Source organism: Oncorhynchus clarkii, chromosome 11 (assembly GCF_045791955.1).
Source record: "Oncorhynchus clarkii lewisi isolate Uvic-CL-2024 chromosome 11, UVic_Ocla_1.0, whole genome shotgun sequence".
Classification (NCBI taxonomy): Eukaryota; Metazoa; Chordata; class Actinopteri; order Salmoniformes; family Salmonidae; genus Oncorhynchus; species Oncorhynchus clarkii.
In genome coordinates, this window is record NC_092157.1 from 22339391 (window position 1) to 22360316 (window position 20926).

The 20926-nt window shown below is 41.1% G+C and overlaps 2 protein-coding genes across 4 annotated transcripts in view; one reads left to right on the plus strand and one right to left on the minus strand.

Annotated features, from left to right (window-relative positions):
- LOC139420370 (coagulation factor IIIa) overlaps window positions 1-1492 on the minus strand; it is a 73179-nt gene extending 71687 nt beyond the window's left edge. Inside the window, exons 1-2 of one of the 2 annotated variants that reach the window (XM_071170396.1) lie at window positions 1266-1475; window positions 862-970 (exon numbers count right to left, since the gene is read on the minus strand). In XM_071170396.1, coding sequence (XP_071026497.1) covers window positions 862-970; window positions 1266-1341 — 185 coding nt within the window. In that variant the 5' untranslated portion in view covers window positions 1342-1475. Of the gene's footprint in view, window positions 1-861; window positions 971-1265 lie in introns of both variants that reach the window. The other variant, XM_071170397.1, reaches the window with a different exon arrangement.
- LOC139420371 (TLC domain containing 4a) overlaps window positions 1-20926 on the plus strand; it is a 129771-nt gene that overhangs the window by 27778 nt on the left and 81067 nt on the right. The window lies entirely within an intron of this gene.

A 20926-nucleotide genomic window follows, 5' to 3' on the forward strand; every position in this document is an offset into this window, starting at 1 on the left:
TGTCATAGTTTCATTTTAATGATAACATTCGCCTAGGAACTCACTTGGTGAAAGCCACAAAACTTCAAAAGGAATGAATTCAACAACTAACAAATATAGTCATGGGTATTAACTCTACAATTTAGTCAAAAAGAAAATGAACCCTGGGAAATCTGCAAATTGGGCTTTACACCATCCAGTGTTAAAACAACACCAAAAATGATTTACTGTAACACTAAAGGTTTTAACTTCTTACACTGAGAAAGTGTAACAGCGTCAGCACTAAGCAAAGTGAGTCCAGTTTACTCTGAATCAAGTGTTATGTTTTACACTGTAGGTGTTGCGTATTACTCTACAGTAGAGCTGTGCTAACACTACAATCGAGTTCCTTTGAACAATTCAAGAGTAAAAAGGGAACACGGAAACAGAGTTAAATCTTTACCGCTTTCAAAAGTGTTATTTTAAGACCAGTTCACTGAAAATTGTGTACATTTGAAACTTTCAAAGTTAAATGTACACCATTGATTTTTCTGTGTATAAGATGCATGCATTTCTGAAAACCCTTTTAACAGATCAATAGTGTATACTCTTCAGGGTCAGAGACTGAGACTGGGAATAGGTTAGTGCAGACCTCCCATGATAATGTGATGACAGGCAACAACTTTTTAATATTTCATGGAGACGTTTCATTTCATGAATAGTATAAGGCAGTAATGCAGCATTTGGTAATAACTTGATATGTCGGCAACTGACCTTTTTTAACAAACCATTCAATAATGATTGAAGTGCCCGATAAACACACTATTCCATGGAATGATTGAAATAGTTCTCTCTTCCTGTAAATGCATAAACCAGAAATCAGTATGTGAATTATTTACTTACACTGAATATTCAACGGTGTATGAATAGTTGGTGGGTTCAGGATCCCACAAAAGCAGTGTTTTGAAGTTGATAGACAACCAAGAAACGTTCTGTGCCTTGGGATAGTCCCCTACAAAAAGAGCAAGATCAGTTTAACTACATGTAATGTTAGACATTGACAATGAGTGAAACATAATTAGGTACAGTGTGCCTTTTCATGAGAGGGTCACAGGGTGCATTGCCTGTACTGTAAATCAGGCTGGTCCCAAGCAGTCCCAAGAAGTTATCAACAAAAGATATGGACATTATGGCTTTTAAATAATGCAGTAGGCCTATGTGCATAAGTATTTTATTTATCCACACTATTTGTCTAGTGTACAGCTTTTAGGATTGTAGGCTATATTTTAATAGCCCATTTGCCTCACCTGAAACACAGTTTGTAAAGATGAGTACAGTACACAATTTCGTAAAAAAAAACATTTTCCTTTCCATTCTCATCATTTTATATTCCAACAGGTAAGTATAAAAACAGTAATCCGATCGGATTGATCCGTGCACGGTTTCTTTAATCAATATCCGTCCTTAAACAACGAAGACGGATAATAATTTCGACTGCATGAATTCCTTTTTCTGTCGCCCAAAAGATTGAATTAATGAGCAGAGACAGTGTGGGCGTGTAGAGGAGCGGCTGCAACAGGTTACGTGTTCTATCGGTTTCAAAGTAAAAGCTATGTGACTATCTGACGTTACCTGACCATCGCTCCATTCGATAGGTTAGTTACAATAAGGGCCACCAACAAGTAACGTGAGTTAATTAGCTAGCTGCCTTGATGGCTTTACTGAAAGACAAGACAGGGAGTGAGTGGTTTCGCGCACTATCTGTGTATACACTGGCCAAGGATCGTTCAAAAGACTATCCAGCCCCAGCTGGCTGGTTAAAAAAGCTACCAAGTTTTGACCATTACCTCTCTCTCAACTCTGCCATTAAATTAGTATTAATTAATTATCAGCAGTAGTCAGTGACGAAGCTTCAGCCGGTGCAGTCACACCAGATCCCTCCATACAGGTCCAGATCTGCAGATCCGTGGGCAGATTATATCATTTGAATACCACACCACCATGCCTAAGCATTAATTGCTGACACTGGCCTACTAAATTTACAAGAAGAAAATAAGCTTGCTTTAAGCTATGCTATATGATAAATGATCCAACAAATGGTTTCACCAACAATTTTTTTTTTTTTGCCACTACATAAGCCAGGGTGATATTTTAGTGTATTGATGACAATAAATCAAATTAATTTGCTAAATAATTCACATTATTCAATAGTTTCAATACCATGTTAAGATAATATAATGCATTCTGGGATTCATTGTCAAATACTCTCCAAAGCGTTGTTGTTTCTGTCATCGTTTTTAAGCAACTGTTGAGCTAGCTATCAAGAAGGAAAACAATTGATTTTCTTTGTATTTTTTTAATTTCACCTTTATTTAACCAGGTAGGCCAGTTGAGAACAAGTTCTCATTTACAACTGCGACCTGGCCAAGATAAAGCAAAGCAGTATGGCAAAAACAACAACACAGAGTTACACATAAGCAAACATACAATCATAACACAATAGAAAAAATGGAAAATCTATGTACAGTGTGTGCAAATGTAGAAGAGTAGGGAGGTAGGCAATAAATAGGCCATAGAGGCAAAATAATTAATGCAAAATAATTTATTTAGCATTAACATTGGAGTGATAGATGTGCAGATGATGATGTGCAAGTAGAGATACTGGGGTGCAAAAGAGAAAGAGGGTAAGTGTAACGGATGTGAAACGGCTAGCTAGTTAGCGGTGGTGCGCGCTAAATAGCGTTTCAATCGGTGACGTCACTTGCTCTGAGACCTTGAAGTAGAGGTTCCCCTTGCTCTGCAAGAGCCGCGGCTTTTGTGGAGCGATGAGTAACGATGGTTCGTGGGTGACTGTTGTTGATGTGTGCAGAGGGTCCCTGGTTCGCGCGAGGGGACGGTCTAAAGTTATACTGTTACATAAGTAATAATATGGGGATGAGGTAGTTGGATGTGCTATTTACAGTTTGGCTGTGTACAGGTACAGTGATCGGTAAACTGCTCTGATAGCTGATGCTTAAAGTTAGAGAAGGAGATATAAGACTCCAGCTTCAGTGATTTTTTGCAATTTGTTCTAGTCATTGGCAGCAGATAACTGGAAGGAAAGGCGACCAAAGGAAATGTTGGCTTTGGGGATATTCACTGAAATATACCTGTTGGAGGGCGTGCTATGGGTGGGTGTTGCTGTGGTGACCCGTGAGCTGAGATAAGGTGGGGCATTACCTAGCAAAGACTTATGGATGACCTGGAGCCAGTGGGTTTGGCGCCGAATATGTAGTGAGGGCCAGCCAACGAGAGCATACAGGTCGCAGTGGTGGGTAGTATATGAGTCTTTGGTGACAAAACGGATGGCACTGTGATAGACTACATCCAGTTTGCTGGGTAGAGTGTTGGGGGCTATTTTGTAAACGACATCGCCAAAGTCAAGGATTGGTAGGATAGTCAGTTTTACGAGGGTATGTTTGGCAGCATGAGTGAAGGAGGCTTTGTTGCAAAATAGGAAGCTGTTTCTAGATTTCATTTTGAATTGGAGATGCTTAATGTGAGTCTGGAAGGAGAGTTTACAGTTTAACCATGTCTGGTTAAACTGTAAACTCTCCTTCCAGACTCACATTAAGCACCTCCAATCCACATACCTAGGTATTTGTAGTTGTCCACATATTCTAAGTCAGAACCGTCCAGAGTAGGGATGCTAGTCGGGTGGGAGGGTGCGGACAGCAATCGGATGACACTTAGTTTTACTAGCATTTAACAGCAGTTGGAGGCCACGGAAGGAGTGTTGTTTGGCGTTGAAGCTTGTTTGGAGGTTTGTCAGCACAGTGTCCAAAGAAGGGCCAGATGTATACAGAATGGTGTCGTCTGCGTAGAGGTGGATCAGAGAATCACCAGCAGCAAGAGCGACATCATTGATATATACATAGAAAAGAGTCGGCCCGAGAATTGAACCCTGTGGCACCACCATAGAGACTGCCAGAGGTCCGGACAACATGCCCTCCGATTTTACACACTGAACTCTATCTGAGTAGTTGGTGAACCAGGCGAGGCAGTCATTTGAGAAGCCAAGGCTATTGAGTCTGCTGATAAGAATGCGGTGATTGACAGAGTCGAAAGCCTTGGCCAGGTCAATGAAGATGGCGGTTATGATATCGCTTAGGACCTTGAGTGTGGATGAGGTGCACCCATGACCAGCTCGGAAACCAGATTGCATAGTGGAGAAGGTACGTTGGGATTCGGAATGGCCAGTGATCTGTTTGTTAACTTGGCTGTTGAAGATTTTAGAATGGCAGGGCAGGATGGATATAGGTCTATAACAGTTTGGGTCTAGAGTGTCTCCCAAAGGGGGGGAGACCACGGCAGCTTTCTAATCTTTGGGGATCTCAGGCGATATGAAAGAGAGGTTGAATAGGCTAGTAATAGGGGTTGCAACAATTTTGGTGGATAATTTTAGAAAGGGAGGGTCCAGATTGTCTAGCCCAGCTGATTTGTAGGGATCCAGATTTTGTAGCTCTTTCAGAACATTAGCTGTCTGGATTTGGGCGAATGAGAAGCAGGGGGGGGCTTGGGCAAGTTTCTGCAGGGGGGGGCAGAGATGTTGGCCGGGGTAGCGGTAGCCAGGTGGAAAGCATGGCCAGCCGTAGAAAAATGCTTGTTGAAATGATCGATTATGGTAGATTTATCGGTGGTGACAGTGTTTCCTATCCTCAGTGCTTTGGGCAGCTGGGAGGAGGTGCTCATATTCTCCATGGACTTTACAGTGTCCCAAAACTTTTTGGAGTTAGTGCTACAGGAAGCAAATTTATGGATGAAAAACCTAGCCTTAGCTTTCCTAACTGACTGAGTATATTGGTTCCTGACTTCCCTTCAAAGTTGCATATCGCGGGCCCATTACGCACGCAGGCAATGAGGCAGTGATCACTGAGATCCTGGTTGAAGACAGCAGAGGTGTATTTAGATGGCAAGTTGATCAGAATGATATCTAAGAGGGTGCCCATGGTTACGGATTTAGGGTTGTACCTGGTAGTTTCCTTAATCATTTGTGTGAGATTGAGGGCATCTAGCTTAGATTGTAGGATGGCTCGGTGTTAAGCATGTCCCAGTGTAGGTCACCTAACAGTACGAACTCTGAAGATAGATGGGGGGCAATCATTTCACATATGGTGTCCAGGGCACAGCTTGGGGCTGAAGGGGGTCTATAACCAGTGGCAACAGTGAAAGACTTGTTTCTGGAAAGGTGGATTCTTAAAAGTAGAAGCTTGAATTGTTTTGGCACAGACCTGGTTAGTATGACATAACTCTGCAGGCTATCTCTGCAGTAGATTGCAACTCTGCCCCCTTTGGTAGTTACATCTTGTCGGAAAATGTTATAGTTAGGGATGGGAATTTCAGGATTTTTGGTGGCCTTCCTAAGCCAGGATTCAGACACGGCTAGGACATCCAGGTTGGCGGAGTGTGCTAAAGCAGTGAATAAAACAAACTTAGGGAGGAGGCTTCTAATGTTAATATGCATGGAACCAAGGCTTTTACGGTTACAGAAGTCAACAAATGATAGCGCCTGGGGAATGGGTGTGATGCTGGGTCTTCAGGGTTAACCTCTACATCATCAGAGGAACAGAGGAGGAGTAGGATAAGGGTTAGGCTAAAGGCTATAAGAACTGGTCATCTAGTGCGTTCGAAACAGAGAGTAAAAGGAGCAGATTTCTGGGCGCGGGAGAATAGATTCAAGGCATAATGTACAGACAAAGGTATGGTAGGATGTGAGTACAGTGGAGGTAAACCTAGGCATTGAGTGATTGGCAAAAGAGGTATTGAAGCCCAGGAATTGTCTGATGGATCTCTTCGGCTAGCCGTGAGATGGGCCTAGCTCTAGGCTACTCCAGGCCAACTGGTGCTTGCTTCGGGACAGAGACGTTAGCCAGGAGTAGCCACTCGGATAGCAGCTAGCTAGCTGAAATGATCCGGTGTAAAGATTCAGAGCTTGCGGTAAGAATCTGGAGATGTGGTAAAGAAAAAGCAGTCCGATATGCTCTCTGTTGATATCACGCTGTGCAGACTGGCAGGAATTGACCGGGCCGAGGCTGGCTGATGTCCGAGTTAACCGGTGACTAACTGACTACTAGCTAGTAGCTATTTAGCTGGCCTGGGGGTTCCGGTTCTAAAGTGGAAAAAATAGCAAAACCATACCACATTGGGTGAGGTGGGTTGCAGGAGAGTATGTTCAGTCCGTAGATGTATATTGAGATTAAAAATATATAGAAGAAAAACGACATATACACCGGACAGACAAGACAAACAAAACACACATCAGACTGCTAGCCATCTTGGAACAAGACAGAAAATCGAATAGAATAGAAAATTACAGATTTAAAAATCAGCAATGTATCAACACAAAAGTGGAGCCCAAAAGAGGAAAGCCAAAAATGAGAAATCAAAATAAATATCAAAATTAGTTCAATTAGATTCCCTTTTCAAATGCAGTTCAAGTGCAGCCATTGCTAGCACGAGCAATGTAGCGGGACGAGAAGAGGATGTAGGTTTATCATCGCCAACAGCAGCTTTTAGCGGGTCAAGTGAGCCAAGGCCAAGCTGTTCCATCTTGCCAGAAGAAGCAACTTTGACAAAGGAGGATACAAGTTGTCAGGTATTGGCGGATACGACTATGAGCACAAGCCAGGCCGGACAAGCTATTCCCGGGCTCGTGTAAGCCTACTGGCCCATTCCCAAGAGATGGCGAAGGGCGGTGTTTTTCTGAGTCGTATTACACCACTACAACCAAGGTTGGAATCAAATTACCACGTACATGGCTATGTTATTCGGCCAAGCTAGATTGTAAGTATTGTGAGCCTTGCTGGCTGTTCAGAGGTTGGAGTGCCCCTTTCTTCTCTGATGCGTGGGTGAATGGGGGGAGAGATGGGCGCCATCTAACATTCAAAAAAGGATGTCATGAGACATCCCAGATTCACATGGGTGCTTGTTTTGGTGTTTGAGCAATGGAAGCTCAATGGCACTATTGACGCAGAAATGGAGAGAGGCGTGCATGACGCAGCAAATATCTGGCGACAGGTGTTGGAGCACATAGTTAATGTAACTCGCCTAGGGCAGGCCAACAGTGGGAATTTTCTCAGTATATTTGACCTGCTGTCATTTTGACCTGCAGTCATTCTACGTATGATTAAGCTGCTAACATGAGCGGGATCTATCCGAAAAGAGCCGCTTGCTGTTTATGTGCATTGCACAGCGCACAATCTTAACCAGGCTCTCAACGACTCTGTCAAAAATGTGCCAGAGATTAAACAGTTTTATGATACTGTTGAACTGTTATACACCTTCTTCGGGCATAGCATGCCTCTGATCTGGTGGACTCACTAAACGCACATGCTTCCTTTGTAAATTATTTCCGAGTGTTGGAGTGTACCCCTGGCTATCTGAAAAAAAAGAAAGTGGTGCTGTTTGTTCTGCTTAGTTATAAGGAATTTGAAATTATTTATACTGTTGATAATTAAGCAATTACAATATTTTGATACTATTTAAAAACAAATACTTTTAGACTTTTACTCAAGTTGTATTTTACTGGGTTACTTTTACTTGAGTCATTTTCAATGAAGGTATCTTTACTTTTACTCAAGTAGGACAATTGGGTACTTTTTCCACCACTGATTATAAGCAATTGTCTTTATCAAGTGTCAAACTCATCCCATGGAGGGCCGAGTGCCTGTGGGTTTCGCTCCTCCCTTGTACTTGATTGAGGAATTAAGGTCACTGATTAGTAAGGACCTCACCTGGTTGTGGGGTCTTAATTGAAAGGAGAAACCAAAAATCCAGCAGCCACTTGGCCCTCCATGGATCAAGTTTGACATTCCTGGTTAATATGGTGTAGGTAGCTAACTCTACCTGGTCCTTCCCTCCACCTAATAATGACAGAGATTACAGGAATTTGTTCAATTATTCTCAATCGCAATGGTTTTTAGTGAGTATAGGTGAGTATAGTCTATATACAGTATGTAGAGATATAGGTGGGCATACTGCGTATGCCTGCGTATGGTCACTAGAGTAAGGAGCAGAGCGTGCCCAATTTGACTGAGGGGTCAGCGAGTTTCCCAATGGCTGGTGCATCACTGCAGTGTCGGCCTTCTCGCCCGCTCCAATTTCGCTCCAGGAGCACTCACTTCATGAGCTCAGGGCATGCCCGGCCAAGTAGGCTACTTGTGTGCCTCTATAGTCCCTTGCAGTAACTACTGTCATGGAGTTTGCAAAATATTTTCTTAAAGAAACTGATCAAACACATGGGGGTAAAATCAAGGTGGCTTTTTTTTTTGCATCCCCAATGTCTCTGCAATAGTATTCTCTGCTGATGGCCTGCTCACCAGCCACCATCACATGACTCTGGCCAAACTATGATGATCCTCTTCACCTGTGAGTGAAGAGGAGGAGGAAAGAGAGGTGGGGATCAGATTGTTGTAAATACACATCTACACCCATTCATTCCCCCATTATGACCAGAGGGAATTACCAGAGGGAAAGCCATTAAAGGAGAATTTCACCCTGGGGGAATCTGGGATTGTTTTAATCCACAGGAGGTTGGAGGCACCTTAATTGGGGAGGAAGGGCTTGTGGTAATGGCTGGAGCGGAATTAGTGGAATGGTTCCAAATACATCATACACATGGTTTCCAGGTGTTTGATGACATTCTATTCGCTTCTTTCCAGCCATTTATTATGAGCCGTCCTCCCTTCAGCAGCCTCCACTGTTTTCATCATGTCCGAGGCATTTCTAGGTCAGTGAGATGTTTTACACATAATTGCCCAGGAGGAAGGCAGATACCAGAGTGCTATTACTGTATCTACAGCTGTTGATAATTGGCTTAAATTTGATTAATACATTTGATTAATTAACAATATGATTAATAAAGGAGAGATCCGAGAATTAGTTTAAGAGGCAGAACACACAATCCATCTAGGTCTGCCTCAGAGATTTCTTCTCAACGCTACTTTGGAGGTTTGGAAAATAACCAGATAAGGAAACGCTCTCCAGACACTTAGATCATGGTCTTGACTCACTCACATTTTATCTAAATAATTTACTGAAAGATACTTAAAGAGGCTCATAGTGAGTGAATCCATGGACTATGGGTAAACATGCAAAGAATTGGCCAGCCAGTAGCAATATATGGACCAGGGTATCACTAAACTTAGACCACAGATATACCACCTTGGAGTAGTTCAGTGGTTATCATAATTAGCTAGTTGTTATTTTGAGCAGACATAGGCCTACCTTGCTGAACATGACAATTTACTTTATCTTTAAATTCTAATGATATTCAAACTTCCAGTGAGTGAACGTCCTGTGTGGGTTTTGTGCATCGTCCGCTCATGCAACAGAACGACACATGATGTAGAGGCTCAAACCGCTGTCATCTACTGTATCATCAGCTCAAGTACTTGTGAAAAAGTTACTGGTCTTGTCCCAAATGGCACCCTATTCCATATATAGTATACTACTTTTGACCAGGGTCTACAGGCCTACATAGGGAGCCATCTGGGACACATACAATGTCTTTATCAGCTGAGAGGCGTCTGGTTTGGAGGGGATCCAGATTATCTGTAGTGTTGCATGGTTATGGCCCTGCTCTGCATGCATTTCACAACCACTCTGACCAGCAGATCTTAGAGAGATTGGCACAAATTAAAACAAGGATCTACAAGACCAGGATTGACCAGTATGCAGAGCTTTACACAAGCATTTTGGGAGCTCTGAAAGCTGTTTTAATTGGTTGTTGTTATACTGAATGGCTGCACTTCATGCTTGGTTTTAAAGAGACGGCACAGAAACCAAAGTAAGGCAGTCAGTATAAACCATTTGCAAAAAGATACAGACTGACTACTGTGGTCGGGCACTGTAAAAAAAAACGAACATTGTATTTTGCCTCTCTATCACCGTCTTTCTTGGCTGTTTTCTTTGTTAGTGTTTTCTTAAACTTTGATCATGACTTTGACCCTCTTGTTGTCATTTCATTAAGACTCAGAGACGCCCGGCAGTAAGGTTTTTACAGTAAAATCATGACATATGAACTGTGCCTCCTCTGTCTGACTTTGGTATGCTGTATTTTCGTATGAGTATTGAGCATTTATTAGGATCTCCATTAGCTGCTGCCAAAAGCTGCACTTTCAAGCCACGATATGGCACAGCATACTATGGCAGCATACTATTTTCTATAATGTAAAAAACTGTACTGAAGACTAACAAAACAGTTCCCACAATTTCTTTCGGCCAATCGTCTGTCATTTGTGTTAATGCCGTACATGTTGAGTGCCCTTCCTTATAAGTATACTGAAAGTCAGTTGTTAATTTGTTTACTATGAAATAGCATTGTAAATTGTCAAACACCATTTTTTCCCCAAAAGTTTACTAAGGGTCAGTAGCAGGATGATTGGTCGGATTTTTGAACCAGTAAAGGGTGCTTTGCTATTCATAGGTAACGGTATGACTTTTTCTTCCCTCCAGGCCTGAGAGCATACACATTCCTGTAGGTTTAGATTAAAGATATGGCCAATAGGAGTGACAATATAGTCCACTACCATCCTCGATGATTTTCCATTCAATTTGTCGTGCCAGGTGGTTTGTCATTATTGACAAACCACACTCACTTTACGGAATTCAGTTACAATGCTTGTCTTTCATTATTTGGTCAGTTATACATGGTTATAAAGTTTCAGAGTTGGTTGTTGCCATGTCAGGCCTACATTTACTAATCTTGCCTATAAAAGTCATTAAATTAGTTGTCAATATCAGAGGGTTTTGTGATGAATGAGCCATCTGATTCAATGCCCAACATTTTATTTACAGTGAATTCGGACTTTTTCCACATTTTGTTACTTTATTCTAAAATGGATTAAATAATTTTTGTCCCCCATCAGTCTACACACAATACCCCACAATGACAGAGGGAAAATAGGTTTTTAGCAAATGTATTTATTATAAGAAATAGAAATACCATATTTACATAAGTATTCAAACCCTTTGCTATGGGGATTGAAATTGAGTTCAGGTGCATCCTGTTTCTATTGATCATCCTTGAGAGGTTCCTACAACTTGATTGGAGTCCACCTGTGGTAAATTTGGATTGGACATGTAGTCTATATAAGGTCCCACAGTTGACAGTGCATGTCAGAGCAAATACCGAGCCATGATGTTTAAGGAATTGTCTGTAGAACTCTGAGACAGGATTGTGTTAAAACATTTATGCATAATTGATGGTCCCCAAGAACACAGTGGCCTCCATCATTCTTAAATGAAAGAAGTTTGGAACAACCAAGAGTCTTCTTAGAGCTGGCCGCCGGGCCAAACTGAGCAATCAGGGAAGAAGGGCCTTGGTCAGAACCAATGGTCACTCTGACAGAGCTCCAGAGTTCTTCTGTGGAGATGGGAGAAGGACAACTATCCCTGCAACCTTCCAGAAGGACAACCATCCTTGCAGCACTCCACAAATCAGGCCTTTCTGGTCGAGTGACCAGACTGAAGCCATTCCTCAGTAAAAGGCACATGACAGCCCGCTTGGAGTTAGCCAAAAGGGACCTAAAGACTCTGACCATGAGAAATAATATTCTGTGGTCTGATGAAACCAAGATTGAACTCTTTGGCCTGAATGGCAAGCTTCAAGTCTGTAGGAAACCTGGAACCATCCCTATGGTGAAGTATGGTGGTGTCGGCATCATGCTGTTGGGATGTTTTTCAGCAGCAGGGATTGGGAGACTAGTCAGGATCGAGGGAACGATGAACAGAACAAAGCACAGAGAGATCCTTGATGAAAACCTGCTCCAGAGCGCTCAAGACCTCAAACTGGGGCGAAGGTTCACCTTTCAACATGACAACAACCCTAAGCACACAGCCAAGACAACGCAGGAGCTTGAGTGGATTTGCAGAGAAGAATGGGAGAAACTCCTCCAAATACAGGTGTGCCAAGCTTGTAGCGGCATACCCAAGAAGACCCGAGGCTGTAATTGCTGCCAAAGGTGCTTCAAACAAAGTACTGAGTAAAGAGTCTGAATGTGATATTTCAGTTTTTACTTAAACATTTGATTTTTTTCAATTTTAGAATACGGCTGTCACGTAACAAAATATGGAAAAATGAAGGGGTCTTTAAACTTTTCGAATGCTCTGTAAGGTGCTTTGTTTTGTGTGTCTGAAACAATATGAGTTCACACTCCATTATCTATATGTTGATACTCGGAGTCTCTGACTGGGACACTGTGCAGAGATGCCCCTCCTTTTCTTGAAGGAGAGACCCCTCCTTACCTCTATGACTCACCCAGGAAACAATGCCCCCTCCCAGCGTGCCACTCTTGGCTGTGGTGGGTGTGTAGGACTGGTGTCCCTGAATGCAGGACGGATAGGCTCCCCTCCCGTTGGGACAGGTCTGCCTTACCGTACATTTTATGATTTGTAAATATTTAGTACAAGTTTTTGTGTATTTGTCTCCCTGTATTGTAACATGGACACATATTTTAACCCTCTAGAGGTAATGTCTGAGCACCCGTGGAAATCTAATTAGCATAATACAAAAATCCCAATCGAAATCTGTCTGCTAGAGATATGTTTTTTTTTGCATGGGCTTCATCTCAATTAACCGCATTCGCCAATGAGGGGCTTCCACATTTGCGGTGGAAGGTGGGCGAGCTACAAAATCGGTCTTCTCATGAAAACGTCTGTAGAGTCCGAACGGTTGAGACTCTCACGAAAATGTCAGTTTTTTTGCTCTAGGATGACCCCAAGACTCGTCTGAAGGTAGCCCGGTACCAGTTTAAAAAATGAATGGAAGTCCAGTATATATAGAAGTAGTTTAGTGCCAAAAAAAGGGGGTTAAATTATAGTTTAAAAAAACAAAACATTCCTGATCTTTCTTATATCTCTCAGACATAGGACAGACACTTTAAACTAACTACCTTTTAATTAATTTTTTAATTATCTGTTTTTTCATGTATTAATCTGTTATTCAATGTGTTTCTATGGACTAATAGCAGTAAGGCCAATTTAAATGTTTCATCAAATCATTTTTGTATACATTTTTTCTGTATTGTAACATGGACACGATTGTTTAAGGTAACGAACGTCATGACAGATACTCACCATTGCACTAGATCACTCATACTGTCATGGGCATGGCATTATCCAAGTATATGACTATTCTAGAAGATTATACTGCGCTCAATCAGTGACAGATTAAATAATCAATCAGATTATAAACTTCCCAGTATATAAATCACAATCACACATTTATGACTTTAATTGTTGATATGATGGAATGATTTTATGATTTAACTATTCTAATGACCTAATTGTGTTATCGAGTCATGCATTTCTCATATTACAGTTAGTTAGTGAGTTAGTTAGTCAGTCAGTCCCATGAAGTTGAGTACATGGCATGCCACAGGGTTGCGCAAACTCTGCCAGGTTATTGTCACTGTAGTGAGTGAGAGTATTCCAACTCCCAAAGCCACTGGCAGGTATCTGGCATATCTAGCCTGGTCCCAGATCTGTTTGTGCTGTCTTGCCAATTCCTATGACAACAACCATAGAAGTTAGCAAAACAACACAAACAGATCTGGGACCAGACTATGGTACCTCCACTATACTCAGGAACAGGTTCAACTCGATGGCTGGGATGTCAGTTGCTGTCATGCAGTTGATTGGACAGTTAAGCCACCTGATATGATGACTGCTCCAGAGACACAGAGTTATTGTTTTAAGTTCAGTGTTGGTGTTGGCATCAACCACATGGAACAAGCATGTAGGGTTAATACTTGCAAACATAATCAACCATTTTAAATTCAAACAAACAGAATTGAATGTCAACACAAAACATATGTTCTCCCAAAGGAGAGCAAAACATTCACACTAAAGAATGTCTAAAAACAAATGTTAACACTTTATGGCCCAGTGCAGTCAAAAATGTGATCAGTGTTATTTCCTGATAGTTGCTGGTTGAAAATACAATCTACACAGGACCTTCTAATGGGCCTGTTAGAATTGTCGGGTGTTTCGGCTTGCCTAGTGACCACTCTTCTGGGAAGGATTTCCACTAAAAGTTGCTGCGGAGACTTGCTTCCACTGATGTTGTGCGATTAGGCCTGTCTCGCAGTCGGTGTTCCAACCCGATGGGGTTGAGGTCAGGGCTCTGTGCATGCCAGCCAAGTTCTTCTACACAGATCTCGACAAACCATTTCTGTATGAACCTTGCTTTGTGCACGGGGGCATTGTCAGGCTGAAACAGGAAAGGGCCTGGCCCAAACTGTTGCCACAAATTTGTAAGCGCAGAATCGTCTAGAATGTCATTGTATGTTGTAGCGTTAGGATTTCTCTTCACTGGAACTAAGGGGCCTAGACTGAACCATGAACAACAGTCACAGATTATTATTCCTCCTCAAACAAACTTTACAGTTGACACTATGCATTCGGGCAGGTGGCGTTCCCATGGCATCCGCCAAACCCAGATTCGTCTGTCAGGCTGCCAGATGGTGAAGCGTGATTCATCACTCAAGAGAATGTTTCCACTGCTCCAGAGTCAAATGGCAGTGAGCTTTACATCACTCCAGCCGGCATTGCGCATGGTGATCTTAGGCTTGTTTGCGGCTGCTCAGCCATGGAAACCCCTTTCATGAAGTGCCCAACGAACACTTCTTCTGCTGACGTTGCTTCCAGGGGCACTTTGGAACTCGGTTGCAACAGAGTACAGGCGATTTTTTAATCACTATGCGCTTCAGCACTCTGCGGTCCCTTTCTGTGAGCCTACCACTTTCCCACTGAGCCGTTGTTGCTCCTAGACATTTCCACTTTACAATAACAGCACTTGACCGGGACAGGTCTAGCAGGGCAGAAATTTGACAAACTGACTTGTTGGACGTTGAAAGTCACTGAGCTCTTCAGTAAGGCCATTCTACTGCCAATGTCTGTCTATGGAGATTGCATGGCTGTGTGCTCGATTCTATACACTTGTCAGCAATGGGTGTGCCTGAAGGAGCCGAATCCACTAATTCAAAGGGGTGTCCACATGCTTTTGTGTATATACAGTGCATTAGGAAAGTATTCAGACCACTTGACATTTTCCACATTTTGTTACGTTACAGCCTTATTCTAAATTGGATTACATTTTTTTTTTTACATCTACACACAATACCCCCTAACGACAAAGCAAAAACTGGTTTCTAGAAATTTTTGCAAATGTATTACAAATTAACTTAAATATCACATTTACATAAGTATTCAGACCCTTTTACTCAGTACTTTGTTGAAGCACCTTTGGCAGTGATTACAGGCTCAATTCACCTTGGGTATGACGCAACATGCTTGGCACACCTGTATTTGGGGAGTTTCTCCCAATCTTCTCTGCAGATCCTCTCAAGCTCTGTCAGGTTGGATGGGGAGCATCGCTACACAGCTATTTTCAGGTCTCTCCAGAGATGTTCAATCCTGGTTCATGTACAGGCTCTGGCTAGGCCTCTCAAGGACATTCAGAGACTTGTCCCGAAGTCACTCCTATGTTGCCTTGGCTGTGTGCTTAGAGTCGTTGTCCTGTTGTAAGGTAAACCTTCACCCCAGTCTGAGATCCTGAGCGCTCTGGAGGAGGTTTTCATCAAGGATCTCTCTGTACTTTGCGCCGTTCATCTTTCCCTCGATCCTGACTAGTCTCCCAGGATGGTGCGAGGTTTCTTCCAGACGTGATGTTTGGCATTCAGACCAAAGAGTTAAATCTTGGTTTCATCAGACCAGAGAATCTTGTTTCTCATGGTCTGAGAGTCTTTAGGTGCCTTTTGGCAAACTCCAAGTGGGCTGTCATCTGCCTTTTACTGAGGAATGGCTTCTGTCTGGCCACTCATAAAAGCCTGATTGGTGGAGTGCTGCAGAGATGGTTGTCCTTCTGGAAGGTTCTCCCATCTCCACAGAGGACTTCTGGAGCTCTATCAGAGTGACCATTGGGTTCTTGGTCACCTCCCTGACCAATGCCCTTCTCCCCCGATTGCTCAGTTTCGCCAGGCGGCCAGCTCTAGGAAGAGTCTTGGTGGTTCCAAACTTCTTCCATTTAAGAAGTGGCCATTGTGGACATTTGGAGGCCACTGTGTTCTTGGGGACCTTCAATGCTGTAGACATTTTGTGGTACCCTCCCCAGATCTGTGCCTAGACACAATCTTGTCTCGTAGTTCTAAGGACAATTTCTTCTTCCTCATGGCTTGATTTTGCTCTGACATGCACTGTCAACTGTGGGACCTTATATAGACAGGTGTGTGCCTTTCCAAATCATGTCCAATCAACTGATTTTACCACAGGTGGACTCCAATCAAGTTGTAGACACATCTCAAGGATGATCAATGGAAACAGGATGCACCTGAGCTCAATTTCGAGTCTCTTAGCAAAGGGTCTGAATACTTACGTAAATAAGGTATTTCTGTTTTTATTTTTAATAAATATGCAACATTTTCTAAAAACCTGTTTTCGCTTAGTCATTATGGAGTATTTTGTGCTGATTAAAGAAACAGCATTTTTGGAAAAAGTCAAAGGGTCTGAATAGTTTCTGAATGTATCTGCCAATAACAGCTATTGTATAGTGTATCTCCCACTAAGACCACTCCCAGAAAGTACTGGCAAAATGATCTGCTAAAAAGGAACTTTTGGTAATTTAATTGAATAACTCTTACTGTAAAGTTCTTAATTGTTAACCAGAAATTATTTGATATTGAAATAAAATGGCTTCATTGGTCCTGTAAATAAACCATTTCTAAACAGTTCCTAAAGAGTTGACTTACTATTTATTAATCATTGTTTCTACATTTGTAATGTCAATAAGCAATCTCTTAATAATCATTTAGGCATTCATTATTTAATGTATTAAATATTTACGGTGTTTGATCATAGTATGTTCACAATTGTTAATAATGTAGGCTAATATTAATGTACTTATTAACCAGTTATGAAGGAGTCATTGTCAACTCTTTAGATTATAAGGCATTTAATGGTTAATAAATGGTTTGACTCACCATTTATTTACATATTTATCATTGTTAATGAGTGCATTTGTAAATGTGAGAACATGCCCTTAATAATACCTCAGATGATGAATAATATAGATCCTTATTGACCATTTACTCATTATTTATCAATTATTTTACAGTCCCTAATCTAAAGTGTTGACTAAATATAATTTATAAATATTTATAAATTGTTACTTCTCAAAAGCTGGCAACATTAGTGCACAGTACCTGACACTCCACTAATGGCAAAAATGTATCAATTGTATTGCATGAACTCCTTGCTTGAACAATTTCAGTTACATATTTCATAAGCTTCATAACTGCAGCCATTAACAAAGGCCTGATAAATAACAAGTGATCCTTAACTTCAGCAATTTGCACTAAAACCTAAAGCATATAGGCGGCTTCAATTATTATAAATAGCAACCAATGCTGTGCCCTATTAAACAGTCAAACAAATCAATTTAATTATCACTGAGAAATAAAAAAAATTGTTAAGGCAGGTCCTATGCCAATATGTTTTCATCGCCGTCAGGAATATAGCTTTAAAATGTACCTCAATCCAGGAATGAAAGGTGTTGAAATACTGCTAGTTTTTTATTAAAATTCCTTTTTTGTCAGTATACTAAGCTAGCTAATGCTAAAGCAGCTCATTTGATTCCACAACTCTTCCGGTAGCAACTCTCCCCAGCACTGGGCATCACATGTTCATGGAATCCAATGGACTGCTTTGCATCAGCTAGCCTATCGTGTCCTGGCAATTTTAGACGTGTAATGTTTAGTTACGTAGATGAAGGTAGCCAGCCACCACATGTTACAGTAGCTAGCTTGCAAGCTTCGACCGCAACGAAGGATTCTGACGGGACGTCTGTCTGTAGTCATGTCAGAATTGTATATCCATATACATATACTATGCCTCTCATAAGAATTCCCCCTACTTATTTTAAGCCATTGGTGGAGCATCAGGTACTGTCTACTTTTGGGGATTAACAAGTAATTGATAAATGCTTATAAAAGATATACAGTGCACATTTAAGATTGGGGGCTGCAAAATACTTGATCAATAATTAGTAAATGGTTTATAAGGATATGTATATTCATGGTGAGTCAAACCATTAATCAACCATTAACAAATGTCTCATACATAATATTATGTGTTAGCAATAATTAATTTATTACTGGTTTATAAATACATGAGTTGTACATTATTAATAATTTAATTGCTTGTTTAATTGCTATATTGTAATTACTTCGCCACCATGGCCTATTTATTGCCTGTACCTCCCTTATCCTACTTAATTTGCACATACTGTATATATACTTTTTTCTACTGTATGTTTGTATGTTTGTTTATTCCATGTGTAACTCTGTGTTGTTGTATGTGTCGAACTGCTTTGCTTTATCTTGGCTAGGTCGCAGTTTCAAATTAGGACTTTTTTCTTAAATTAAAAGTTGTGAACATACTATGAATTTTCTTATAAATCATTAATACATAATTAGATCAGAATTGTGTTGCCTGTCTAAACACAGCCTATGAAGTGTTACCAAACAAACATTTCAAAGGGTAATTTAATGCACCAGGGGATGCATACACATGAAGACCCAAAGCCTTCAGTGTGCAACTCTACTGGCAGGAGTGACAATGAGACCAAGACACACCCAAATATATAAGTCAATGTCAAGATCAGAGGATAAGACAAATGAAAGTCAACCACAGACATTCCATTGTTGTTCATTCTGAATTTCTCCCTCATTGCATTCCCATTATGTAATGACGATTCTGCCTCCTTGTGGCTGACTTGGAAATGGGTGACCCCGCTTTGAGCACTGCTGGACTTCCAGGCCAAGAACGACACATGTCCACTGATATGGACCCAGTGAACTGGAGCCTTTACCTATGACGCAATAAAGCATAAGAAAATAAACACCTATTAAACACAACAATGGAAGTTACATTATGATGAATAACCAGTTTTAAATATGTCACTTCTGCCATATTATTTTGGCACAGGAGCTGTTGGACATGTACTCACAGTCAATGCATTTATCAGAGATCAGACACAAGGAAATTAGCCTGAAAAAATATATATCCAGTACCAGTAAAAAGTTTGGACACAGCTACTCATTCAACGTTTTTTCTTTATTTTTTACTATTTTCTACGTTGTAGAATAATAGAAGACATCAAAACTATGAAATAACACATATGGAAACATGTAGTAACCAAAAGTGTTAAACAAATCAAAATATATTTTATATTTGAGATTCTTCAAAGTAGCCACCCTTTGCCTTGATGACAGCTTTGCACAATCTTGGCATTCTTTCAACCAGCTTCATAAGGTCATCTGGAATGCATTTCAATTAACAGGTGTGCCTTATTAAAAGTTTATTTGTGGAATTTCTTTCCTTCTAAATGCATTTGAGACAATCAGTTGTGTTGTGACAAGGTATTTGGTAAAAGACCAAGTCCATATTATGGTAAGAACAGCTCAAATAAGCAAAGAGAAATGACAGTCCATCATTACTTTAAGACATGAAGGTCAGTCAATTCGGAAAATAAATTCACTAGTGTTACCAGCCTCTGAAATTGCAGCCCAAATAAGTGCTTCACACAGTTCAAGTAACAGACACATCTCAACATCAACTGTTCAGAGGAGACAGCGTGAATCAGGCCTTCATGGTCGAATTGCTGCAAAGAAACCACTACTAAAGGGCACCAATAATGAGAAGAGAATTGCTTGGGCCAAGAAACACGAGCAATGGACATTAGACCAGTGGAAATCTGTCCTTTGGTCTGATAACTACAAATTTGAGATTTTTGGTTCCATCAGCTTTGTCTTTGTGAGACGCAGAGTAGGTGAATGGATTATCTCTGCATGTGTGGTTCCCACCGTAAAGCATGGAGGAGGATGTGTGATGGTGTGGGGGTGCGTTGCTGGTGACACTGACAGTGATTTCTTTAGAATTCAAGGCACACTTAACCAGCATGGCTACCACAGCATTCTGCAGTGATACGCCATCCCATCTGGTTTGCGCTTAGTGGGACTATTATTTGTTTTCAACAGGACAATGACCCAACACACCTCCAGGCTGTGTAAGGGCTATTTGACCAAGAAGGAGAGTGATGGAGTGCTGCATCAGATGACCTGGCCTCCACAATTGCCTGACCTCAAACCAACTGAGATGGTTTGGGATGAGTTGGACCGCAGAGTGAAAGAAAAGCAGCCAACAAGTGCTCAGCATATGTGGGAACTCCTTCAAGACGGTTAGAAAATCATTCCAGGTGAAGCTGGTTGAGAGAATGCCAAGATGAGAGAATGCCAAGAGTGTGCAAAGCTGTCATCAAGGCAAAGAGTTACTTTTAAGAATCTAAAATATATTTTGATTTCTTCATGATTCCATGTGTGTTATTTCATAGTTTTGATGTCTTCACTATTATTCTACAATATAGAAAATAGTAAAATTAAGAAAAACCTTTGAATTAGTAGGTGTGTCCAAACTTTTGACTAGTACTGTATATATTAAAAATACATATACATACAGTACATACAGTCGTGGCCAAAAGTTGAGAATGACAAATATTAATTGTCACAAAGTCTGCTGCCTCAGTTTGTATTATGGCAATTTGCATATACTCCAGAATGTTATGAAGAGTGATCAGATGAATTGCAATTAATTGCAAAGTCCCTCTTTGCCATGCAAATGAACTGAATCCCCAAAATACATTTCCACTGCATTTCAGCCCTGCCACAAAAGGACCAGCTGATATCATGTCAGTGATTCTCTCGTTAACACAGGTGTGAGTGTTGATGTGGACAAGGCTGGAGATCACTCTGTCAAGCTGATTGAGTTCGAATAACAGACTGAAAGCTTCAAAAGGAGGTTGGTGCTAGGAATCATTGTTCTTCATCTGTCAACCATGGTTACCTGCAAGGAAACACGTGCCGTCATCATTGCT